The following is a 27,045-nucleotide window of genomic DNA, read 5'->3' on the forward strand; positions in this document are numbered from 1 at the left end:
CCAGCCATGTCCCGTCCCCTGAGCGACCAAGAGCGGCGGCGCCAGATCAGCGTGCGGGGCCTTGCGGGGCCGGAGAACGTGGGGGAGCTGAAGCGGGGCTTCAACCGGCACCTGCACTTCACGCTCGTCAAGGACCGCAACGTGGCCACCCCCAGGGACTATTACCAAGCGCTGGCGCACACCGTGCGCGACCACCTCGTGGGGCGCTGGCTCCGCACCCAGCAGTACTACTATGAGAAGGACCCCAAGGTTTGGGGGGGGCACTTTGGGGGTGATGGTGTTGGGGGGGGAACTTGGGGGGGGCACTTTGGGGGGGGACTGGTTTGGGGGGGGAGTTTGGGGGTGATGGTGTTTGGGGGGGCGGGCACTTTGGGGGTGATGGTGTTGGGGGGGGCACTTGGGGGGGCACTGGGGGTGCTGGTTTGGGGGGGCACTTTGGGGGTGCTGGTTTGGGGGGGGACTGGTTTTGGGGGGGAACTTTGGGGGTGCTGGTTTGGGGGGGCACTTTGGGGGTGATGGTGTTGAGGGGGGTACTTGGGGGGAAGTTTGGGGGTGCTGGTTTTGGGGGGGGAACTTTGGGGGTGATGGTGTTGGGGGGGGAACTTTGGGGGTGATGGTGTTTTGGGGGGGAGTTTGGGGGGGGACTGGTTTTGGGAGGGAGTTTGGGGGTGATGGTGTTGGGGGGGCACCTTGGGGGGGACTGGTTTGGGGGGGAGTTTGGGGGTGTTTTTTTGGGGGGGCACTTTGGGGGGGCACTTTGAGGGGGGTGCTGGTTGGGGGGAGCTTTGAGGGTGCTGGTTTGGGGGGAACTTTGGGGGTGCTGGTTTGGGGGGTTCATTTTAGGGGTGATGGTTTTGGGGGGGAACTTTGGGGTGATGGTGTTGGGGGGCACTTTGGGGGTGCTGGTTTGGGGGTGCTGGTTTGGGGGTGCTGGTTTGGGAGGGGAACTTTGGGGGGGAACTTTGGAGGTGCAGGTCGGGGGGGGAACTTTGGGGGTGTTGGTTTGGGGGGGCGAACTTTGGGGGTGCTGGTTTGGGGGGGCATTTTGGGGTGATGGTGTTGGGGGGGCACTTTGGGGGTGCTGGTTTGGGGGGGAACTTTGGGGGTGCTGGTTTGGGGGGCACTTTGGGGGTGCTGGTTTGGGGGGGGAACTTTGGGGGTGATGGTGTTGGGGGGGGCACTTGGGGGGGGCACTTTGGGGGGGGACTGGTTGGGGGGGTGTTTGAGGGTGCTGGTTTTTTGGGGGGGCACTTTGGGGGTGCTGGTTTGGGGGGGAACTTTGGGGGGACTGGTTTGGGGGGGAGCTTGAGGGTGCTGGTTTGGGGGGGCACTTTGGGGGTGCTTGTTTGGGGGGATTCACTTTTGGGGTGCTGGTTTGGGGGGGTTGGGGGGCACTTTGGGGGTGCAGCTCTGAGGGGGCACTTTGGGGGGGCACTTTGGGGGTGCCGGTCTGGGGGGGAGTTTGGGGGTGCTGGTTTGGGGGGCGTCACTTAGGGGGTGCTGGTTTAGGGGGGCACTTTGGGGGGGGCAGTTTGAGGGTGCTGGTTTGGGGGGAGAACTTTGGGGGGACACTTTGGGGGTGAAGCTCTGGGGGGTCACTTTGGGGGTGCAGGTCTGGGGGGGCACTTTGGGGGTGCAGGCCTGGGGGGTCACTTGGGGGGTGCACTCTAGGAGTGCTCTCTGAGGGGGTCAGTCTGGGGGTGCAGGTCTGAAGGGGGCACTATGGGGGGCATTGTGGGGGTGCTCCCTGGGGGGCACTTTGGGGGTGCTGGTTTGGGGGGGCACTTTGGGGGTGCAGCTCTGGGGGGTCACTATGGGGGGTCACTATGGGGGGTCACTATGGGGGTGCTCCCTGGTTTGGGGGGCCAGTATGGGGGGGTCACTCGGTGGGTGCTCTCTGGGGGGGGCAGTCTGGGGGTGCAGGTCTGGGGGGGGGGGCACTATGGGGAGGCATTATGGGGGTTCGGTGGGTGCTCTTTGGGGGGAGCACTATGGGGGGGTCACTTTGTGGGTGCTGAGGGGCTCAGTTTTGGGGGTGCTGGTTTGGGGGTGCTCTCTGGGGGAGTCAGTCTGGGGGTGCAGGTCTGGGGTTCACTATGGGGGGGTCTCAGTGGGTGCTCTCTGGGGGGGCACTTTGGGGGTGCAGGTCTGGGGTTCACTATGGGGGGGTCACTCAGTGGGTGCTCTGGGGGGGCACTTTGGGGGTGCTGTTTTGGGGTGCGCTATGGGGGGGCACTTTGGGGGTGCTCTCTGGGGGGGTACATTGAGGATGCCGGTGTGGGGGGGTCACTATGAGGGGTGCACTATGGGGGGGTGCAGTCTATGGGGATGCAGTTTATTGGGGGTGCAGTTTATGGGGGTGCAGATTATGGGGGGTGCAGTTTATGGGGGGTGCAGTCTATGGGGGGTGCAATGGGGGGGTGCAATGTGGGGGGTGCAATGTGGGGGGTGCAATGGGGGGGTGCAATGGGGAAGGTGCAGTCCATGGGGGGTGCAATGTGGGGGTGCAATGGGGGTGCAATATGGGGGGTGCAATGTGGGGGTGCAATGGGGGGGGTGCAATGTGGGGGTGCAATGTAGGGGGTGCAATGCAGGGGGTGAAATGTGGGGGGTGCAATGCAATCGGGGGGTGCAATGGGTGCAATGTAGGGGGTGCAATGGGGGTGCAATATGGGGGGTGCAATGTGGGGGTGCAATTGGGGGGGTTCAATGTGGGGGGTGCACTGTGGGGGTGCAATGGGGGGTGCAATGGGGGGGTGCAATGGGGGTGCAATATGGGGGGTGCAATGGGGGGGTGCAATGGGGGTGCAATGTGGGGGATGAAATGTGGAGGGTGCAATGTGGGGGTGCAATGGGGGTGCAATGTGGGGGAGGGGTGCCGTCCATGGGGGTCTCTCAGCCCCGCCCCGCCCCCCCCCGCCGGGTTAATTTTAACCTGACCTTTGCCGCTGCCATTTAATCCGGTCACTGGAGAGCGGGGGGAGGGGAGGGGGGGGACCCGGTGTGTGTGTGGTGGTGGGGGAGGGGTCCTTGACCCCAGTGTGACCCCGATGTGTGTGTGCCCCCCCCTCCCCCCCCCCAGCGCATCTATTACCTCTCGCTGGAGTTCTACATGGGCCGCACGCTGCAGAACACGATGGTGAACCTGGGGCTGCAGAGCGGCTGCGATGAGGCCCTGTACCAGGTGTGGGGAGATGGGGGGCGTGGGGGGGTGCGGGGAGATGGGGGGCATGGGGGGAGATGGGGGGAATGGGGGGGATATGGGGATATTGGGGATGGGGGGATATGGGGATATTGGGGATGTGGGGAGATGGGGGGCATGGGGGGGTGGGAGGAGATGGGGGGCATGGGGGGAGATGGGGGGATATGGGGATGGGGGGGATATGGGGGGATAGGGGGATATGGGGATATGAGGGGAGACGGGGATGTGGGGAGATGGGGATGTGGGGATATGGGGGATGGGGGGATAGGGGGATATGAGGGGAGATGGGGATGTGGGGATATGGGGGATAGGGGGGATAGGGGGATATGAGGGGAGACAGGGATGTGGGGAGATGGGGAGATGGGGATGTGGGGATATGGGGGATATGGAGGGAGATGGGGATGTGGGGGATATGGGGGATAGGGGGATATGGGGATATGAGGGGAGATGGGGGTGTGGGGATATGGGGGATATGGAGGGAGATGGGGATATGGGGGATATGGGGGATGGGATATGGGGGGATATGGGGGGAGATGGGGATATGGGGGATAGGGGGATATGAATGGAGATGGGGATGGGGGATATGGTGATATTGGGGAGATGGGGATGTGGGGGATATGGGGGATAGGGGGATATGGGGGGATATGAGGGGAGATGGGGATGGGGGGATATGGTGATATTGGGGAGATGGGGATGGGGGGGATATGGGGGATAGGGGGATAGGGGTGGATATGAGGGGAGATAGGGGGATGTGGGGGGATATGAGGGGAGATGGGGATGTGGGGATATGGGGGTATAGGGGGATATGGGGGATAGGGGGATATGGGGGGATATGGGGCAGAGTAAGTGGGGGGCATGGAGGGGATAAATGGAGGACACGAGAGGATGTGGGGTGTGAGTAAAAGGATACGGGGGGGATGTGTGGGGGCACAGATGGGGGGAGAATGGGGGCACAAAGGGGTGGCCATGGGGAGGATGGGGGGGATGCAAAGGGGTCACGGGGGGGTCACGGGGGGGTCAAGGGGGGGTCACGGGGGGCTGTGGCTCGGGGGGGAGGTTTTGGGGTCCCCCCTGACCCCCCCAAACCCCCGCAGCTGGGTCTGGACATGGAGGAGCTGCAGGAGATCGAGGAGGACGCGGGGCTGGGCAATGGCGGCCTGGGGCGGCTGGCGGGTGAGACCCCATTGATCCCCATTGATCCCACTGACCCCCATTGATCCCATTGTCCCCATTGATCCCATTGCCCCCATTGATCCCATTGCCCCCATTGATCCCATTGCACCCATTGATCCCATTGATCCCAGTGCCCATTGATCCCACTGACCCCCATTGATCCCATTGACCCGCATTGATCCCATTGCCCATTGATCCCATTGATCCCACTGACCCCCATTGATCCCATTGTCCCCATTGATCCCATTGCCCATTGATCCCATTGTCCCCATTGATCCCATTCCCTGCACTGATCCCACTGACCCCCATTGATCCCATTGCCCCCCATTGATCCCACTGACTCCCATTGATCCCATTGCCCCCCATTGATCCCATTGCCCCCCATTGATCCCATTGCCCCCCATTGATCCCCCATTGCCCCCATTGATCCCCCATTGCCCCCATTGATCCCCCCATTGATCCCCCCATTGCCCCCATTGATCCCCCCATTGCCCCCATTGATCCCCTTGCCCCGCATTGATCCCACTGGCCCCCATTGATCCCATTGCCCCCATTGATCCCATTGCCCTCATTGATCCCATTGTCCCCATTGATCCCATTGCCTGCATTGATCCCACTGACCCCCATTGATCCCATTGCCCATTGATCCCACTGACCCTCATTGATCCCATTGCACCCATTGATCCCATTGCCCATTGATCCCACTGACCCCCACTGATCCCATTGACCCCCATTGATCCCATTGCCCATTGATCCCATTGACCCCCATTGATCCCATTGCCCATTGATCCCATTGCCCCCCATTGATCCCATTGCCCATTGATCCCATTGACCCCATTGATCCCATTGCACCCATTGATCCCATTGCCCATTGATCCCACTGACCCCCACTGATCCCATTGCCCATTGATCCCATTGATTGCACTGACCCCCACTGATCCCGTTGCCCCCATTGATCCCATTGCCCTCCATTGATCCCACTGATCCCATTGCCCCCCATTGATCCCACTGACCCCCATTGATCCCACTGACCCCCATTGATCCCATTGTCCCCATTGATCCCATTGCACCCATTGATCCCATTGCCCCTATTGATCCCACTGACCCCCATTGATCCCACTGACCCCATTGATCCCACTGACCCCATTGATCCCACTGACCCCCATTGATCCCATTGCCCCCATTGATCCCACTGACCCCATTGATCCCATTGTCCCCATTGATCCCATTGCCCATTGATCCCACTGACCCCCATTGATCCCACTGTCCCCCATTGATCCCACTGACCCCCATTGATCCCATTGCCCATTGATCCCATTGTCCCCATTGATCCCATTGCCCCCCATTGATCCCATTGCCCCCATTGATCCCATTGTCCTCATTGCCCCCATTACCCCATTGCCCCCCATTACCCCATTGCCCCACTCTCCCATTACCCCATTGCCCCCAATACCCCATTGTCCCCATTGCCTCCCATTGCCCCCATTACCCCATTGATCCCCATTGCCCCACTCTCCCATTACCCCATTGCCCCCCATTACCCCATTGCCCCCATTACCCCCATTTACCCCACTGTCCCCACTGCCCCACTCTCCCGTTACCCCAGCCTGCTTCCTGGACTCCATGGCCACCCTGGGCCTGGCCGCTTACGGCTACGGGATCCGCTACGAGTTTGGGATCTTCAACCAGAAGATCTCGGGGGGGTGGCAGGTGAGGGGGGGGGGGGCTGGAAGGGTCCCAGAGGGGTTATGGGGTGGTTTGGGGTGGGTTTGGGGTGGTTTGGGGTGGTTTTGGGGAGGGTTTGGGGTGGGTTTGAGGTGGGTTTGAGGTGGTTTGGGGTTTTGGGGTGGGTTTGGGTGGTTTGGGGTGGGTTTGGGGTGGGTTTGGGGTGGTTTGGGGTGGTTTGGGGTGGGGTGGTTTGGGGCGGGTTTGGAGTGGTTTTGGGGAGGGTTTGGGGTGGTTTTAGGTTGGGTTTGGGGTGGTTTTGGGGTGGTTTGGGGTGGTTTGGGGGGGTTTGGGGTGGGTTTGGGGTGGTTTGGGGTGGGTTTGGGGTGGGTTTGGGGTGGTTTGGGGTGGGTTTGGGGTGGGTTTGGGGTGGGTTTGGGGCGGTTTGGGGTGGGTTTGGGGGGGTTTGGGGGGTTTGGGGTGGTTTGGGGTGGTTTGGGGTGGGTTTGGGGTGGGTTTGGGTGGGTTTGGGGTGGTTTGGGGTGGGTTTGGTGGGTTTGGGTTTGGTGGTTTGGGGGTTTGGGGGGTTTGGGGTGGGTTTGAGGTGGGTTTGGGGTGGTTTGGGGTGGGTTTGGGGTGGTTTTAGGTTGGGTTTGGGGTGGGTTTTAGTGGATTTTCGGTTGGGTTTGGGGCTGTTTGGGGCTGGTTTTTGGGTTGGGTTTGGGGCTGTTTGGGGCTGGTTTTTGGGGTGGTTTGGGGTTGGTTTGGGGCGGTTTGGGGTGGGTTTGGGGTGGGTTTGGGGTGGTTTGGGGTGGTTTGGGGTGGGTTTGGGGTGGGTTTGGGGGTGGGTTTGGGGGGGGTTTGGGGTAGGTTTGAGGTGGGTTTGAGGTGGGTTTGAGGTGGGTTTGGGGAGGGTTTGGGGTGGGTTTGAGGTGGGTTTGGGGGTGGGTTTGAGTTTGGGTTTGAGGTGGGTTTGGGGAGGGTTTGGGGTGGGTTTGAGGTGGGTTTGGGGAGGGTTTGGGGTGGGTTTGAGGTGGGTTTGGGGAGGGTTTGGGGTGGGTTTGAGGTGGGTTTGGGGGTGGGTTTGGGGAGGGTTTTAGTGGATTTTGGGTTGGGTTTGGGGCTGTTTGGGGCTGGTTTTTGGGTTGGGTTTGGGTGGTTTTTGGGTTGGTTTGGGGCTGTTTGGGGCTGGTTTTTGGGTTGGGTTTGGGGGTTTGGGGCTGTTTGGGGCTGGTTTTTGGGTTGGGTTTGGGTTGGTTTGGGGCTGTTTGGGGCTGGTTTTTGGGTTGGTTTGGGGCTGTTTGGGGCTGTTTGGGGCTGGTTTTTGGGTTGGGTTTGGGTGGTTTTGGGTTGCTTTGGGGGCTGGTTGGGGCTGGTTTTTGGGTTGGTTTGGGTTGGTTTGGGGCTGGTTTTTTGGTTGGGTTTGGGTGGTTTTGGGGCTGTTTGGGGCTGGTTTTTGGGCTGGTTTGGGGGTTTGGGTTTGGGGCTGGGGCTGGTTTTTGGGGCTGGTTTTTGGGGTGGGTGTGTGGTTGCTGTTTGGGGCTGGTTTTTGGGTTGGTTTGGGTTGGTTTGGGGCTGTTTGGGGCTGGTTTTTGGGTTGGTTTGGGTTGGTTTGGGGCTGTTTTGGGGCTGGTTTTTGGGTTGGTTTGGGTTGGTTTGGGGCTGTTTGGGGCTGGTTTTTGGGTTGGTTTGGGTTGGTTTGGGGCTGTTTGGGGCTGGTTTTTGGGTTGGTTTGGGGCTGTTTGGGGCTGGTTTTTGGGTTGGTTTTTGGGGTTGGTTTGTGGCTGGTTTTTGGGTTGGTTTTGGGGCTGGTTTGTGGCTGGGGTTTTGGTTTGGGGCTGTTTGGGGCTGGTTTTGGGGTTGGTTTGGGTGGTTTTGGGGCTGGTTTTTGGGTTGGTTTGGGGCTGTTTGGGGCTGGTTTTTGGGTTGGGTTTTGGGTTGGTTTGGGGCTGTTTGGGGCTGGTTTTTGGGTTGGTTTGGGGCTGTTTGGGGCTGTTTGAGGCTGGTTTTTGGGTTGGTTTGGGTTGGTTTGGGGCTGTTTGGGGCTGGGTTTTGGGTTGGGGTGGTTTTGGGGTTGTTTTAGGGCTGTTTGGTGCTGGTTTTGGGGCTGTTTGGTGCTGGTTTTGGGACAGTTTTGGGGCTGTTTGGTGCTGGTTTTGGGTTTGTTTTGGGGCTGTTTGGTGCTGGTTTTTGGGTTGGGTTTGGGTGGTTTTTGGGTTTCTTTGGGGGCTGTTTCGTGCTGTTTTTGGGGCAGTTTTGGGGCTGTTTGGTGCTGGTTTTTGGGTTGGGTTTGGGTGGTTTTTGGGTTGGTTTGGGGGTTGGTTTGGGGCTGTTTGGGGCTGGTTTTGGGGTTGGTTTGGGTGGTTTTGGGGCTGGTTTTTGGGTTGCTTTGGGGGCTGTTTGGGGCTGGTTTTTGGGTTGTGTTTGGGTGGTTTTGGGGCTGTTTGGGGCTGGTTTTTGGGTTGGTTTGGGTGGTTTTTGGGTTGGTTTGGGGCTGTTTGGGGCGGGGTTTGGGTGGTTTTTGGGTTGGGTTTGGGGCTGGTTTTGGGGCTGGTTTTTGGGTTGCTTTGGGGGCTGGTTGGGGCTGGTTTTTGGGTTGGTTTGGGTGGTTTTGGGGCTGGTTTGGGGCTGTTTGGGGCTGGTTTTTGGGTTGGTTTGGGGCTGTTTGGGGCTGGTTTTTGGGTTGGGTTCGGGTGGTTTTTGGGTTGGTTTTGGGCGGTTTGGGGCTGGTTTTTGGGTTGGGTTCGTGTGGTTTTGGGGCTGGTTTTTTTTGGGTTTTGGGGTGGTTTTGGGGCTGTTTGGGGCTGTTTTTTGGGTTGGGTTTGGGTGGTTTTGGGGCTGTTTGGGGCTGGTTTTTGGGTTGCTTTGGGGCTGTTTGGGGCTGGTTTTTGGGTTGGGTTTGGGTGGGTTTTTGGGGCTGTTTGGGGCTGGTTTTTGGGTGGTTTTGGGGTTGTTTTGGGGCTGTTTGGGGCTGGTTTTTGGGTTGGTTTCGGGTGATTTTGGGGCTGTTTGGGGCTGTTTTTTGGGTTGGGTTCGGGTGATTTTGGGGCTGTTTGGGGCTGTTTTTTGGGTTGGGTTCGGGTGATTTTGGGGCTGTTTGGGGCCGGTTTTTGGGTTGGTTTCGGGTGATTTTGGGGCTGTTTGGGGCTGGTTTTTGGGTTGGGTTCGGGTGGTTTTGGGGCTGTTTGGGGCTGTTTTTTGGGTTGGGTTCGGGTGGTTTTGGGGCTGTTTGGGGCTGTTTTTTGGGTTGGGTTCGGGTGGTTTTGGGGCTGTTTGGGGCTGTTTTTTGGGTTGGGTTCGGGTGATTTTGGGGCTGTTTGGGGCTGTTTTTTGGGTTGGGTTCAGGTGGTTTTGGGGCTGTTTGAGGCTGGTTTTTGGGTTGGGTTTGGGTGGTTTTGGGTTGGGTTTGGGTGATTTTGGGGCTGTTTCGTCGCTCTTTGCTGATTGGCCCCCGGGGCAGGTGGAGGAGGCCGATGATTGGCTGCGCTACGGGAACCCCTGGGAGAAGGCGCGCCCCGAATACACGATCCCGGTGCACTTCTATGGGCGCGTGGAGCACGGCCCCGACGGAGCCCGATGGCTCGAGACACAGGTGGGGGGAAAGGGGGGGACAAGGGGGGGGAAAGGGGGGGACAAGGGGGGGACATGGGGGTTAAAGGCGGGGGAACAAGGGGGGGTCATGGGGGGGCAATGGGGGCTCAATGGGGGGTTCAAAGGGGGAAAAACGGGGTTCATGGGGGGCAAGGGGGGGTTCATGGGGGCAACAGGGGGGTCATGGGGGGCAAGGGGAGCTCAATGGGGTGTTCAAGGGGGGCTCAATGGGGGGTTCAAGGGGGAAACAAGGAGGGGTCATGGGGGGGCAAGGGGGGCTCAATGGGGGTTCAAAGGGGAAAAACGGGGTTCATGGGGGGCAACGGGGGGGTCATGGGGGGCAAGGGGGGGTTCAAAGGGGGAACAAGGGGGTTCATGGGGGGCAATGGGGGGTTCAAGGGGGGGAGCAAGGAGGGGTCAAGGGGGGTCATGGGGGGGGCAAGGGGGTTCAATGGGGTGTTCAAAGGGGAAAAACGGGGTTCATGGGGGGCACCGGTGTGTCATGGGGGGCAAGGGGGGCTCAATGGGGGGTTCAAGGGGGGGAACAAGGGGGTTCATGGGGGGCAATGGGGGGTTCAAGGGGGGAACAAGGAGGGGTCAAGGGGGGGGCAAGGGGGGCAATGGGGGGTTCAAAGGGGGGCTCAAGGGGGAACAAGGGGGGGCATGGGGGGGCAAGGGGGGCTCATGGGGGACAAGGGGGGCTCAATGGGGGGTTCAAGGGGGGAACAAGGGGGGGTCATCGGGGGCAAGGGGGGCTCAATGGGGGGTTCAAAGGGGGAAAAACGGGGTTCATGGGGGGCAATGGGGGGTTCAAGGGGGGGAACAAGGAGGGGTCAAGGGGGGCAAGGGGAGCTCAATGGGGTGTTCAAGGGGGGCTCAATGGGGGGTTCAAAGGGGGACCAAGGGGGGTTCATGGGGGACAGTGAGGGGTCATGGGGGCTCAAGGGGGGGTTAAGGGGAACAAGGGGGTTCATGGGGGAACAAGGGGGGTCATGGGGCTCATGGGGGGGCAAAAGGGGAACAAGGGGGTTTCATGGGGGGGAACAGGGGGGTTCATGAGGGGCAATGGGGAGGTCATGGGGGCACAGTGGGGTCAAGGTGGGTTCTTGGGGGCAACGGGGGGGTCATGGGGGACAAGTTAAGGGGGGATTCATGGGGGGCAAGGGGGGCCTCAAAGGGGGTCCAAGGGGGGGCAACGGGGGTTTCAAAGGGGGGACAAGAGGGCTTCAAGGGGAGCTCATGGGGGGGACAAGGGGGTGCAATGGGGGTGCAATGGTTTTCAATGGGGCCGTGCGAGGGCACAGGGATGGGTGCAGGAGCTGGGCTCTGAGCCCCCCCCCAATGGGGTGGGGCTGGGGTATGTGGGGGGGGGGTGCGATGGGGGCTGTTCCTGGTGCCCCCCAGGTGGTGCTGGCGCTGCCGTACGACACCCCCGTACCCGGGTACCGCAACAACACCGTGAACACCATGAGGCTCTGGTCGGCCCGCGCGCCCTGCGACTTCAACCTGAAGGACTGTGAGAAACGGCCCAAAACAGCCCCCAAAACAGCCTGAAACAGCCCCAAAACAGCCTGAAACAGCCCAAAACAGCCTGAAACAGCCCCCAAACACCCTGAAACAGCCCCAAAACAGCCTGAAACAGCCCAAAACAGCCTGAAACAGCCTGAAACAGCCCCAAAACAGCCCCAAAACAGCCTGAAACAGCCCCGAAACAGCCTGAAACAGCCCAAAGCACCCTGAAACAACCCCAAAACACCCTGAAACTGCCCCAAAACAGCCTGAAACAGCCCTGAAACAGCCCCAAACAGCCTGAAACAGCCCCAAACAGCCTGAGACAGCCCCAAAACAGCCTGAAACAGCCCAAACCAGATCCAAAATAACCTGAAACAGCCCAAAACAGCTCCAAAACATCCTGAAACAGCCCAAAACAGCCCAAAACCAGCCTGAAACAGCCCCAAAACAGCCTGAAATAGCCCCAAAACAGCCTGAAACGCCCTGAAACAGCCCAAAACACCCTGAAATACCCAGACACAGCCCCAAAACCCCCCAAAAGAGCCCCCAAACAGCCTGAAACAGCCCCAGAACAGCCCTAAGCAGCCTGAAAGAGCCCAGGAACACCCTGAAACCCCCCAAAACACCATGAAACAGCCCCAAACCATCCTGGAACAAGCCCAAAATGACCCAGAACAGCCCCAAAACTCCCTGAAAGAGCCCCAAAACACCCTGAAAGAGCCCCAAAACACCCTGAAACAACCCCAAAACACCCTGAAACAGCCCCAAAACACCCTGAAACAACCCCAAAACACCCTGAAACAGCCCCAAAACACCTTGAAACAACCCCAAAACACCCTGAAACCCCCCAAAACACCCTGAAACAGCCCCAAAACACCCTGAAACAGCCCCAAAACACCCTGAAACAGCCCCAAAACTCCCTGAAACAACCCCAAAACACCCTGAAACAGCCCCAAAACACCCTGAAACAACCCCAAAACACCCTGAAACAGCCCCAAAACACCCTGAAACAGCCCCAAACCATCCCGGAACAAGCCCAAAATGACCCAGAACAGCCCCAAAACACCCTGAAACAGCCCCAAAACACCCTGAAACAGCCCCAAAACACCCTGAAACAACCCCAAAACCCCCTGAAACAGCCCCAAACCATCCCGGAACAAGCCCAAAATGACCTGAAACAGCCCCAAAACTCCCTGAAACAGCCCCAAAACACCCTGAAACCCCCCAAAACACCCTGAAAGAGCCCCAAAATACCCTGAAACAACCCCAAAACACCCTGAAACAGCCCCAAAACACCCTGAAACAACCCCAAAACACCCTGAAACCCCCCAAAACACCCTGAAACAACCCCAAACCATCCCGGAACAAGCCCAAAATGACCCAGAACAGCCCCAAAACTCCCTGAAACAACCCCAAAACACCCTGAAACAACCCCAAAACACACTGAAACAGCCCCAAAACACCCTGAAACAGCCCCAAAACACCTTGAAACAGCCCCAAACCCGGCCCTAGAACACCCCAACCCAGGCTGAAACAGCCCAAACCACCCTGACCCCCATGAACCCCCTGTTCCCAATGACCCCCCCCCTGTGTCCCCACAGTCAATGTCGGGGGGTACGTTCAGGCCGTGCTGGACCGGAACCTGGCTGAGAACATCTCCCGAGTGCTGTACCCCAATGACAACGTGAGCGGGGCCCTATGGGGGTCACTATGGGGGGGCCTATGGGGGGTCCTATGGGGGTCACTATGGGGGTCACTATGGGGGTCACTATGGGGGGTCACTATGGGGGTCACTATGGGGGGGGTCCCTATGGGGATCACTCTGGGGGTCACTATGGGGGGGCCTATGGGGGAGGGGTCACTATGGGGTTACTATGGGGTCATTATGGGATGTTACGGTTGCTATGGGGTCACTATGGGGTCATTATGGGGGGGCGCTATGGGGGTCACTATGGGGGGGTCACTATGGAGGGTTCTATAGGGGTCACTATGGGGTCATTATGGGGGGTCCTATGGGGATCACTATGGGGCACTGTGAGGTACTATGGGTCACTATGGGGTGCTGTAAGTCACTATGGGTCACTATGGGGTGCTATGGGTCCCTGAGCGCCGCTATGGGGAGCTGTGGGTCACTATGGGGCGCTATGGTGCGCTGTGGGTCCCTGAGCGCCGCTGTGGGTCAGTTCTTCGAGGGCAAGGAGCTGCGGCTCAAGCAGGAATACTTCGTGGTGGCGGCGACGCTGCACGACATCGTCCGGCGCTTCAAGTCCGCCAAGTTCGGGAGCCGCGACCCCGTGAGGACCTCGTTCGAGGCCTTCCCCGACAAGGTGAGAGCTAAAACCTGCCGGAAACACCCCAAAACCAGCCCGAAACACCCCAAAACACCCCAAAACCTGCCAGAAACACCCCAAAACCAGCCCGAAACACCCCAAAACACCCCAAAACCAGCCCAAAATATCCACAAAACACCCCAAAACACCCCAAAACCCGCCAGAAACACCCCAAAACCCACCGGAAACACCCCAAACCCCACCGGAAACACCCAAAAACACCCCAAAACCCACCGGAAACACCCCAAAAATACCCCAAAACCCACCAGAAACACCCCAAAACCCACCGGAAACACCCAAAAACCCACCGGAAACACCCCAAAACACTCCAAAACCCGCCTGAAACAACCCAAAATACCCCAAAACCTGCCGGAAACACCCCAAAATACCCCAAAACCTGCCGGAAACACCCCAAAATATCCCAAAAACCGCTGGAAACACCCCAAAACCAGCCCGAAACACCCCAAAATACCAAAAAACCTGCTGGAAACACCCCAAAATACCCCCAAAACCGCTGGAAACACCCCAAAAACAGCCCGAAACATCCCAAAATACCCCAAAACCCGATGTAAACACCCCAAAATACCCCAAAACCCGCCAGAAACACCCCAAAACCTGCTGGAAACACCCCAAAACCTGCCAGAAACACCCCAAAACCAGCCTGAAACACCCCAAAATACCCCAAAACCTGCCTGAAACACCCAAAAATACCACCAAACCCGCCTGAAACAAACCAAAACCCTCCAGAAACACCTCAAAAACCACCCGAAACACCCCAAAACCAGCCCGAAACACCCTAAACCACCCCAAAACTCGCCTGAAACACCCAAAAATACCCCAAAACCTGCCTGAAACACCCCAAGACCAGCCTGAAACACCCCAAAATACCCCAAAACCCACCGGAAACACCCCAAAATGCCCCAAAACCTGCCTGAAACACGCCAAAACCCGCCTGAAATACCCCAAAACCCGCCTGAAATACCCCAAAACCTGCCTGAAACACCCCAAAACCCGCCTGAAACACCCCCAAACCCGCCGGAAACACTCCAAAAGCCACCGGAAACACCTCAAAAACCACCCAAAACACCGCAAAACCAGCCCGAAACACCCTAAACCACCCCAAAACCCACCTGAAAAACCCAAAACCACCCCAAAAACCACCCAAACCACCCAAAAACACCCCAAAACCCACTGGAATCACCCAAAAATACCCCAAAACCAGCCTGAACCCCCTAAAAGAACCTAAAACCCACCTGAAACACCCCAAAACCAGCCAGAAACACCCTAAAACACCCCCAAAACACCTCCCATCTGTGTCCCCTCCATGTCCCCTCCATGTCCCATCCATGTCCCCTCCATGTACCCATCCATGTCCCATCCATGTCCCCTCCATGTCCCCTCCATGTCCCCTCCATGTCCATCCATGTCCCCATCCATGTCCCCTCCATGTCCCATCCATGTCCCCTCCATGTCCCCTCCATGTCCCATCCATGTCCCCTCCATGTCCCATCCATGTCCCCATCCATGTCCCCATCCATGTCCCATCCATGTCCCCTCCATGTCCCATCCATGTCCCATCCATGTCCCCTCCATGTCCCCATCCATGTCCCCTCCATGTCCCCATCCATGTCCCCTCCATGTCCCATCCATGTCCCCATCCATGTCCCCTCCATGTCCCCTCCATGTCCCCTCCATGTCCCCTCCATGTCCCCTCCATGTCCCCATCCATGTCCCCATCCATGTCCCATCCATGTCCCCATCCATGTCCCTCCATGTCCCCATCCATGTCCCCTCCATGTCCCCTCCATGTCCCATCCATGTCCCATCCATGTCCCATCCATGTCCCATCCATGTCCCTCCATGTCCCATCCATGTCCCCTCCATGTCCCCATCCATGTCCCATCCATGTCCCCATCCATGTCCCCTCCATGTCCCATCCATGTCCCTCCATGTCCCATCCATGTCCCCATCCATGTCCCCTCCATGTCCCATCCATGTCCCCACCATGTCCCCTCCATGTCCCCTCCATGTCCCATCCATGTCCCCATCCATGTCCCATCCATGTCCCATCCATGTCCCCATCCATGTCCCCATCCATGTCCCCTCCATGTCCCCTCCATGTCCCATCCATGTCCCATCCATGTCCCTCCATGTCCCCTCCATGTCCCATCCATGTCCCAGCCATCCATGTCCCCTCCATGTCCCCTCCATGTCCCATCCATGTCCCCTCCATGTCCACTTCATTTCGCTCCCTGTCCCATCCATGTCCCCTTCCATGTCCCCTCCATGTCCCATCCATGTCCCTCCATGTCCCATCCATGTCCCTCCATGTCCCATCCATGTCCCCTCCATGTCCCTCCATGTCCCATCCATGTCCCTCCATGTCCCATCCATGTCCCATCCATGTCCCCATCCATGTCCCCTCCATGTCCCATCCATGTCCCCTCCATGTCCCCTCCATGTCCCATCCATGTCCCCTCCATGTCCCCTCCATGTCCCATCCATATCCCCTCCATGTCCCCTCCATGTCCCATCCATGTCCCCTCCATGTCCCCATGGCCCCTCCCCATGTCCCCCCATGCTCCCTCCATGTCCCTATGTCCCTCCATGTCCCCCATGTCCCCATCCATGTCCCATCCATGTCCCCTCCATGTCCCCATCCATGTCCCCATTTCCCACGGTCCATGTCCCCACGGTCCCTCCATGTCCCCTCCATGTCCCCTCCATATCCCCTCCATGTCCCTCCATGTCCCCATCCATGTCCCCTCCAGGTCCCATCCATGTCCCATCCATGTCCCCACGGTCCCTATGTTCCCATGGTCCCCACGCTCCCCATGCTCCCCATGGTCCCAGAGCTCATGCGGATCCTGGTGGATGAGGAGAAGCTTGGCTGGGACAAGGTGGGTCCATGCTGGGGCAGGGTCCTCCCGGTGTGCCTATGCAGGGCTCTCCCACGGTGGGGCCCCCCATGCTCCCCATGCTCTCCCCATGGTCCCTATGCTCCCCACGGTCCCACATGTTCCCCACGCTCCCACATGTCCCCACTCTCCCCACGCTCCCCATGCTCCCCACCTCCCTCCCCACGGTCCCTATGTTCCCCACGGTCCCTATGTTCTCCACGGTCCCTATGCTCCCCATGGTCCCTATGCTCCCCATGGTCCCTATGCTCCCCACGGTCCCTATGCTCCCCACGGTCCCTATGTTCCCCACGGTCCCTATGCTCCCCACGGTCCCTATGTTCCCCACGGTCCCTATGTTCCCCACGGTCCCTATGTTCCCCACGGTCCCCATGCTCCCCTCGGTCCCTATGTTCCCCACGGTCCCTATGCTCCCCACGGTCCCTATGTTCCCCACGGTCCCTATGTTCCCCACGGTCCCTATGTTCCCCACGGTCCCTATGTTCCCCACGCTCCCCATGCTCCCCACGGTCCCTATGTTCCCCACGGTCCCTATGTTCCCCACGGTCCCTATGTTCCCCACGGTCCCTATGTTCCCCACGCTCCCCATGCTCCCCATGGTCCCTATGTTCCCCATGGTCCCTATGTTCCCCACGGTCCCTATGTTCCCCACGGTCCCTATGCTCCCCACGGTCCCTATGTTCCCCACGGTCCCTATGTTCCCCACGGTCCCTATGTTCCCCACGGTCCCTATGTTCCCCATGGTCCCTATGTTATCCATGGTCCCTATGCTCCCCACGGTCCCTATGTTCCCCACGGTCCCTATGTTCCCCACGGTCCCTATGTTCCCCACGGTCCCTATGCTCCCCACGGTCCCTATGTTCCCCATGGTCCCTATGTTCCCCACGGTCCCTATGTTCCCCACGGTCCCTATGTTCCCCATGGTCCCTATGTTCCCCATGGTCCCTATGCTCCCCACGGTCCCTATGTTCCCCATGGTCCCTATGTTCCCCACGGTCCCTATGTTCCCCATGGTCCCTATGTTATCCATGGTCCCTATGCTCCCCACGGTCCCTATGTTCCCTATGGTCCCTATGCTCCCCACGGTCCCTATGTTCCCCACGGTCCCTATGTTCCCCTCGGTCCCTATGTTCCCCACGGTCCCTATGTTCCCCACGGTCCCTCTGTTCCCCACGGTCCCTATGTTCCCCACGGTCCCTATGTTCCCCACGGTCCCTATGTTCCCCACGGTCCCTATGTTCTCCACGGTCCCTATGTTCTCCATGGTCCCTATGTTCCCTATGCTCCCTATGTTCTCCATGGTCCCTATGTTCCCCATGGTCCCTATGCTCCCCACGGTCCCTATGTTCTCCATGGTCCCTATGTTCTCCATGGTCCCTATGTTCCCCACGGTCCCTATGTTCCCCACAGTCCCTATGTTCCCCATGGTCCCTATGTTCTTCATGGTCCCTATGCTCCCCACACTCCCCATGCTCCCCACGGTCCCTATGTTCCCCATGGTCCCTATGTTCCCCACGCTCCCTATGTTCCCCACATCCCTATGTTCCCCACGGTCCCTATGTTCCCCATGGTCCCTATGTTCCCCACGCTCCCTATGGTCCCTATGTTCCCCACGGTCCCTATGTTCTCCATGGTCCCTATGTTCCCCACGGTCCCTATGTTCCCCACAGTCCCTATGTTCCCCATGGTCCCTATGTTCCCCACGGTCCCTATGTTCCCTATGGTCCCTATGTTCCCCACGGTCCCTATGTTCCCTATGCTCCCTATGTTCCCCATGGTCCCTATGTTCTTCATGGTCCCTATGCTCCCCACACTCCCCATGCTCCCCACGGTCCCTATGTTCTCCATGGTCCCTATGTTCCCCATGCTCCCCATGCTCCCTGTGTGTCCCCATGCTCCCCATGGTCCCTATGTTCTCCATGCTCCCTGTGTCCCCATGCTCCCTGTGCTCGCCAGGCCTGGGCGGTCACGGTGCGCACCTGCGCCTACACGAACCACACGGTGCTGCCCGAGGCGCTGGAGCGCTGGCCCGTGCGGCTGCTGGAGACGCTGCTCCCGCGGCACCTCCAGATCATCTACGAGATCAACCAGAGGTTCCTGGATGTGAGCGGGGCGGCGGGGGGCGGTGTGGGGTGTGGGGGGTGGGGGGTGGGGGGATGTGGGGTGTGGGGTGTGGGGTGTGAGATATGGGATATGGGGTGTGAGATATGGGATATGGGGTAAGGGATATGGGGTAAGGGATATGGGGTATGAGATACAGGGTGTGGGGTGTGGGATGTGGGAGATGGGGTGTGGGATGTGGGGTGTGGGAGATGGGGTGTGGGCTACGAGGTATGGGATACAGGGTGTGAGATATGGGATATGGGGTGTGGGGTGTGGGATATGGGGTGTGGGATATGGGATATAAGGCGTGGGGGGTGAGGGGTGTGGGGTGTGGGATATGGGATATGGGGTATGGGATGTGGGGTGTGGGAGATGGGGTGTGGGCTACGAGGTATGGGATACAGGGTGTGAGATATGGGATATGGGGTGTGGGGTGTGGGATATGGGGTATGGGATAGGGGGTGTGGGGTAAGGGATATGGGGTATGAGATACAGGGTGTGGGGTGTGGGATATGGGGTATGGGGTAAGGGGTATGGGGTATGGGATGTGGGGTGTGGGAGATGGGGTGTGGGCTACGGGGTATGGGATGCAGGGTGTGAGATATGGGATATGGGGTGTGGGGTATGGGATATGGGGTATGGGATAGGGGGTGTGGGGTAAGGGATATGGGGTGTGGGATATGGGATATGGGGTATGAGATACAGGGTGTGGGGTGTGGGATATGGGGTGTGAGGTATGGGATATGGGGTATGGGATACAGGGTGTGGGGTGTGGGAGATGGGGTGTGGGCTACAGGGTATGGGATACAGGGTGTGAGATATGGGATATGGGGCGTGGGATATGGGATATGGGGTATGGGATATGGGGTGGGGGATATGGTTTATGGGGTGCGGGATATGGGGTATGGGCTGTGGGATATGGGGTGTAGGGTGTGGGTATGGGATACGTGGTGTGGGATATGGGGTATGGGGTGTGGGATGTGGGATATGGGGTATGGGGTGTGGGATATGGGGTATTGGGTATGGGATATGGGGTATGGGGTGTGGGATATGGGGTATGGGGTGTGGGATATGGGGTATGGCCTATAGGGATGGGTTATAGGGTTGGGGATGTGCGATATGGGATATGGGGTATGGGATATGGGGTATGGGGTGTGGGATATGGGGTATGGCCTATAGGGATGGGTTATAGGGTAGGGGATGTGCGATATGGGATATGGGGTATGGGATATGGGGGATGGGGTGTGGGATATGGGGTATGGGGGCATGCTGTGTCCATGTGGGTCTCTCTGGCTTTGGGGTCCTACCAATGCTGAGCTCTTGGGGTGCTTGTGGGTCCCTGTGTCTCTCTATGGGTCCCTATGGGTCCCTATGGGTCCCTGTGGGTCACTGTGTCTGTCTATGAAGTCCCTATGTGTCCCTATGGGTCCCTGTGTCTCTCTATGTGGTCCCTGTGGGTCACTGTGTCTGTCTATGAAGTCCCTGTGTGTCCCTATGGGTCCCTGTGTCTCTCTATGTGGTCCCTGTGTCTGTCTATGAGGTCCCTATGGGTCCCTGTGTCTATGGGTCCCTATGGGTCCCTGTTTGTCCCTATGGGGTTCTATGGGGTTTTCTGGGTCCCTATGGGTCCCTGTGTGTCTCTATGGGTCCCTGTGGGTCCCTGTGTCTCTCTATGTGTCCCTATGTGTCCCTATGGGTCCCTGTGTCTCTCTATGTGTCCCTATGTGTCCCTATGGGCCCCTGTGTCTCTCTATGGGTCCCTATGGGTCCCTGTGTCTCTCTATGTGTCCCTATGGGTCCCTGTGTCTCTCTATGGGTCCCTGTGTCTCTCTATGGGTCCCTATGGGTCCCTGTGTCTCTCTATGTGTCCCTATGGGTCCCTGTGTCTCTCTATGGGTCCCTATGTGTCCCTATGGGTCCCTGTGTCTCTCTATGTGTCCCTATGGGTCCCTGTGTCTCTCTATGTGTCCCTATGTGTCCCTGTGTCTCTCTATGGGTCCCTATGTGTCCCTATGGGTCCCTGTGTGTCCCTCTGGCTCTCTGTGTGTCCCTGTGTGTCCCTATGGGTCCCTGTGTCTCTCTATGTGTCCCTATGTGTCCCTATGGGTCCCTGTGTCTCTCTATGTGTCCCTATGGGTCCCTGTGTCTCTCTATGTGTCCCTATGTGTCCCTGTGTCTCTCTATGTGTCCCTATGGGTCCCTGTGTCTCTCTATGTGTCCCTATGTGTCCCTGTGTCTCTCTATGGGTCCCTATGTGTCCCTGTGTCCCTCTATGGGTCCCTATGGGTCCCTGTGTCTCTCTATGAGGTCCCTATGCGTCCCTATGGGTCCCTGTGTCTCTCTATGTGTCCCTATGGGTCCCTGTGTCTCTCTATGTGTCCCTATGGGTCCCTGTGTCTCTCTATGGGTCCCTATGTGTCCCTATGGGCCCCTGTGTCTCTCTATGTGTGGTATGAGGTCCCTATGCGCGTGAACATGTCTCTCATGTGTCTATGTGTCATCTATGGGCGCGCTGTGTCTCTCTATGGGTCCCTATGGGTCCCTGTGTCTCTCTATGTGTCCCTATGGGTCCCTGTGTCTCTCTATGGGTCCCTATGTGTCCCTGTGTCTCTCTGTGTCCCCGTGGGTCACTGTGCCTCCCCCCCAGCGGGTCTACGCCGCCTTCCCCGGGGACCACGAGCGGCTGCGGCGGATGTCGCTGGTGGAGGAGGGCGCCGTGAAGCGCGTGAACATGGCGCATCTCTGCATCGTGGGCGCGCACGCCGTCAACGGCGTCGCCCAGATCCACTCCGACATCCTCAAGAACAGCGTGTACGGAGCCGGAGCGCCCCATAGAGCCCTATAGCGCCCTATAGCGCCCCATAGAGCCCTATAGCGCCCATAGTGCCACATAGCGCCCCATAGTGCCACATAGCACCCATAGTGCCCCATAGTGCCCCAGAGAGCCCTATAGCGCCCCATAGAACCCTATAGCGCCCCATAGAGCCCTATAGCACCCATAGTGCCCCACAGCACCCATAGCGCCCCATAGCACCCATAGTGCCCCATAGCACCCATAGTGCCCCATAGTGCCCCATAGCACCCAGAGCCCATAGTTCCCCATAGCGCCCCATAGCACCCATAGTGCCCCATAGCACCCATAGAGCCCTATAGCACCCATAGCGCCCCATAGCACCCATAGTGCCCCATAGCACCCATAGCGCCCCATAGCGCCCCATATCGCCCCATAGCACCCATAGTGCCCCATAGCACCCATAGTGCCCCATAGCACCCATAGTGCCCCATAGCACCCATAGTGCCCCATAGCACCTAGTGCACCAGCGCCCCATAGTACCCGTAGCGCCCCATAGCACCCATAGTGCCCCATAGCACCCCATAGCACCCATAGCGCCCCATAGCACCCATAGCACCCATAGAGCCCCATAGCACCCATAGCCCCCATAGAGCCCCATAGCGCCCCATAGAGCCCCATAGCACCCCATAGCACCCATAGCACCCATAGCGCCCATAGCAGCCATAGCGCCCATAGTGCCCCATAGCGCCCATACTGACCATAGCACCCCATAGTGCCCATAGTACCCATTGCGCCCATAGCGCCCCATAGTGCCCCATAACACCCCATAGTGCCCCCATTGCACCCATAGCGCCTCTATAGCACCCATAGCGCCCCCATAGCACCCCAGAACACCCCATAGTGCCTATAGCATCCCAGAGCAGCCATAGCACCCCATAGTGCCCCACAGCACCCCATAGTGCCCCATAGCACTTCATAGCACCCCATAGTACCCACAGCATCCATAGAGCCCATAGCACCCATAGTGCCCCATGGCCCCCATAGCGTCCATAGAGCCCATAGTGCCCATAGCACCCATAGCCCCCATAGTGCCCCATAGCCCCCATAGTTACCATAGTGCCCCATAGCATCCCATAGCCCCCATCGCCCCCATAGTTACCACAGTGCCCCACAGCATCCCATAGGTCCCATAGTTACCATAGTGCCCCATAGCATCCCATAGCCCCCATAGTTACCATAGTGCCCCATAGCATCCCATAGGTCTCATAGCCCCCATAGCTACCATAGTGCCCCACAGCATCCCATAGCCCCCATAGTTACCATAGTGCCCCACAGCATCCCATAGCCCCCATAGTTACCACAGTGCCCCACAGCATCCCATAGCCCCCATAGTTACCACAGTGCCCCATAGCATCCCATAGTCCCCATAGCACCATCAACAGTGTCATGCGCATCCGTTCCGACATCCTCAAGAGCAGCGTGTACGGACCCCCATAGTTACCCTAGTGCCCCACAGTGCCCCATAGCGTCCCATAGCCCCCATCCCTCAATCACCCCAGCTCCATCCCTTGTCCCCATCTCCATCCCCATCCCTGTCCTGTCTTTGCTCTCAGCCCCATAGCCTATGGGTCCCCACCAGTCTGGGGGTCCTTGGGAGTCACTGTGGGTCCCCATGGCTGTGGGCTCTTGTCCCCATAGGTGTTGTCACTGTGGGCCCCCCATGGATCCCTATGGCCGTGGGTCCCCATCCTCATGGGTCCCCATCCATTGCCATGGGCCCCATGGTTGCCTATGTCAATGTGTCCCTATGGGTCCCTATGGGTCCCTATGGGTCCCTATGGGTCTCTATGGGTCCCCATGGGTCTGACCCTGCCTTGTGGGGCAGGTTCAAGGACTTCTATGACCTGGAGCCCAAGAAGTTCCAGAACAAGACCAATGGGATCACGCCGCGGCGCTGGCTCCTGCTCTGCAACCCGGGGCTGGCCGACGCCATCGCCCAGGTGAGCCCCATGGGGGGCTATGGGGCTCTCTGGGGCTCTATGGTCTCTATGGGTCTCCATGGGTCTCTATGGGTCTCTATTGTCTCTATGGGTCTCTATGGTCTCTATGGGTCTCTATGGTCTCCATCGGTCTCTATGGGTCTCTATTGTCTCTATGGTGTCTGTGGGTCTCTCTGGGGCTCTCTGGGGTTCTATGGGCTCTATGGGTCTCTTTGGGTCTCTGGGTCTCTGTGGTCTCTATGGGGTTCTATGGGTCTCTTTGGGTCTCTCTGGTCTCTATGGGTTTCTGTGGGCTCTGTGGGTCTCTCTGGGTCCCTCTCTGGGTCTCTATTGTCTCTCTGGGTCTCTATGGTCTCTGTGGGTCTCTATTGTCTCTATGGGTCTCTATGGTCTCTGTGGGTCTCTATTGTCTCTATGGGTCTCTCTGGGTCTCTATGGTCTCTCTATGGGTCTCTATGGTCTCTGTGGGTCTCTCTGGGTCTCTGTGGGTCTCTCTGGGTCTCGCTATGGGTCTCTCTGGGTCTCTATGGGTCTCTATGGGTCTCTATGGGTTCTCTATGGGTCTCTATGGGTCTCTATGTGTCTCTATGGGTCTGTATGGTCTCTATGGGTCTCTTTGCTCTCCATGGGTCTCTATGGGTCTCCATGGGTCTCTATGGGTCTCTCTGCTCTCCATGGGTCTCTATGGGTCTCTATGGGTCTCTATGGGTCTCCATGGGTCTCTATGGGTCTCCATGGGTCTCTATGGGTCTCTCTGCTCTCCATGGGTCTCTATGGGTCTCTCTGCTCTCCATGGGTCCCCATGGGTCTCTGCCCTCCGTGTCCCCAGCGCATCGGGGAAGGTTTCGTGTCCGACCTGGACCAGCTCCAGAAGCTCCGCGGCTTCGTGGATGACGAGAGCTTCATCCGGGACGTGGCGGCCGTCAAGCAGGTCCCGGGGGGCAACGGGGGGCAATGGGGTCCCTGCAGTGGGGTGCGGGGGGGGGGGTGTCCCTCACCCTGTGCCCCCTTCCCACCCCATAGGAGAACAAGGTGAAGTTCGCGGCGTTCCTGGAGAAGGAATATGGGGTGCGCGTGAACCCGGCCTCGCTCTTCGACGTCCAGGTCAAGCGCATCCATGAGTACAAGCGGCAGCTCCTCAACTGCCTCCACGTCATCACCCTCTACAACAGTGAGAGCCCCACACATATGGGACCCCCCGGCACCCACACCCCCCCTATGGGACATCGCTATGGGATACCCCAGTGGGATACTGCAATGGGATAGCCAATGGGATACCCCAATGGGACACCCAATGGGATACCCCAATACGACCTCCAATGGGACACTCAATAGGACACCCAATGGAATACTCCTATGGGACACCCAATGGGACATTCCTATGGGACCCCCAATGGGACCTCCAATAGGACCCCCAATAGGATACCCCAATGGGACCTCCAATAGGACACCCAATGGAATACCCCTATGGGACACCCCAATGGGACACTCCTATGGGACACCCAATGGGATACCCCAATGGGACCTCCAATAGGACACCCAATGGGATACCCCAATGGGATGCTCCTATGGGACACCCAATGGGATACCCCAATGGGACACCCAATGGGACACCCAATTGGATACCCCAATGGGACACTCCTATCGGACACCCAATGGGACACTCAATAGGACACCCAATGGAATACCCCTATGGGACACACCTATGGGATACCCAATGGGATACCCCAATGGGACCTCCAATAGGACACCCAATGGGACACTCAATAGGACACCCAATGGAATACTCCTATGGGACACCCAATGGGACATTCCTATGGGACCCCCAATAGGATACCCCAATGGGACCTCCAATAGGACACCCAATAGGATACCCCAATGGGACCTCCAATAGAACACCCAATGGAATACCCCTATGGGACACCCCAATGGGACACCCAATGGGACACTCCTATGGGACACCCAATGGGATACCCCAATGGGACCTCCAATAGGACACCCAATGGGATAACCCAATGGGATGCTCCTATGGGACACCCAATGGGATACCCCAATGGGACACTCCTATGGGACACCCAATGGGATACCCCAATGGGACCTCCAATAGGACACCCAATGGGATACCCCTATGGGACACCCAATGGGATACTGCAATGGGACACTCCTATGGGACACCCAATTGGATACCCTAATGGGACACTCCTATGGGACATCCAATGGGATACCCCAATGGGACCTCCAATAGGACACCCAATGGGATGCTCCTATGGGACACCCAATGGGATACCCCAATGGGACACTCCTATGGGACACAAAATGGGATACCCAATGGGATACCCCAATGGGACACTCCTACGGGACACCCAATGGGACACTCAAAAAGACACCCAATGGAACATCCCCTGTGGGACACCCAATGGGACACCCCTCTGGGACCTCCAATGGGGCACCCAGTAGGACAGCCAATGGGACACTCGATAGGACACCCAATGGGATACCCCAATGGGACACTGGATGGAACATCTCTATGGGACACCCAATGGGACAACCCCTATGGGATACCCCTGTGGGACCCCCAATAGGACACCAAATGGGACACCACTATGGGACATCCATGGATTCCCCCTATGAGACTCCCAATGTAACACTCAATGGGACACCCCAGGGGGACACCCCAATGGGACTCGCCTATGGGACATCCACGGATTCCCCCTATGGGACCCCCTATGGGGCACCCAATGGGACACCCCATGGAACCCCTCCATGGACCCCCCCCCAATGGGACACCCCTAGGGGACACCCAATGGGACCACCAAAGGGACACCCTATGGGACACCCCCATGGATCACTGCTATGGGACACCCCAATGGGACTCCCCTATGGGACACCCCTAGGGGACACCCAATGGGACACCCCAATGGGACACCCAATGGGACACCCTATGGGACACCCCCATGGATCACCCCTATGGGACACCCAATGGGACACCCCAATGGGACTCCCCTATGGGACAGCCACGGATTCCCCCTATGGGACACCCCTAAGGGACACCCAATGGGACACTCAATGGGACCCTCTATGGGACACCCCATGGGGACACCCAATGGGACAGCCCTAGGGGACCCCCAATGGGACTCCCCTATGGGACATCCATGGATTCTTCCTATGGGACACCCCTAAGGGACACCCAATGGGACCCCCTAGGGGACACCCCAATGGGACACCCCTATGGGACATCCATGGATTCCCCCTATGGGACCCCCTATGGGACACCCCATGGGACCCCCTAAGGGACACCCCAATGGGACCCCCAATGGGACACCCCACAGGAATGCCCATGGCTCCCAGTGCCCCCCCCCCAAACCCAGCGACCCCAACATCCCCCCCAACACCCCCTCACTGGGGGGTCCCAGCTACAATTTGGGCCCCCCCTTGATTGAGCTCCCCCCTTGCAGGGATCAAGAAGGACCCCAGCAAACCCATTGTGCCCCGAACCGTCATGATCGGGGGCAAGGTGAGGATGGGATGGGGGGGGACACACAGGGATGACTCCAGGGGGGTCCCCATGGGTTTGGGGGTGCTGCTGACCCCTTTCCCCCCCCCCCCCAGGCTGCCCCCGGGTACCACATGGCCAAGATGATCATCAAGCTGGTGACGTCCATCGGGGACATCGTCAACCACGACCCGGCCGTGGGCGACCGCCTCCGGGTGCTCTTCCTGGAGAACTACCGCGTGTCGCTGGCCGAGAAGGGTGCGG

At 58.7% G+C, this 27,045-nt stretch overlaps 2 protein-coding genes across 2 annotated transcripts; one reads left to right on the forward strand and one right to left on the reverse strand.

The window, feature by feature from the left end:
- Nucleotides 1-27,045, forward strand: LOC134175233 (glycogen phosphorylase, muscle form-like; the record flags this gene model as incomplete). Its single annotated transcript, XM_062640907.1, has 16 exons — nt 1-249; nt 3,083-3,184; nt 4,297-4,375; nt 5,982-6,085; nt 9,501-9,632; nt 11,036-11,147; nt 12,745-12,827; nt 13,327-13,509; nt 16,320-16,373; nt 18,348-18,494; nt 21,142-21,305; nt 23,174-23,288; nt 24,118-24,219; nt 24,312-24,459; nt 26,744-26,802; nt 26,898-27,045. Coding segments are annotated over exons 1-16 (1,975 nt in total), but the record flags the coding sequence as incomplete, so codon positions are not given.
- LOC134175231 (uncharacterized) lies at nt 6,266-8,028 on the reverse strand (the record flags this gene model as incomplete). Its single annotated transcript, XM_062640906.1, is given in 3 exon segments — nt 6,266-6,454; nt 7,222-7,287; nt 7,948-8,028. Coding segments are annotated over 3 exon segments (336 nt in total), but the record flags the coding sequence as incomplete, so codon positions are not given.

Source organism: Pezoporus occidentalis, unplaced genomic scaffold (assembly GCF_034315485.1).
Source record: "Pezoporus occidentalis ecotype Australia unplaced genomic scaffold, CSIRO_AGI_Poc_V1 ctg670, whole genome shotgun sequence".
NCBI classification, from domain to species: Eukaryota; Metazoa; Chordata; class Aves; order Psittaciformes; family Psittacidae; genus Pezoporus; species Pezoporus occidentalis.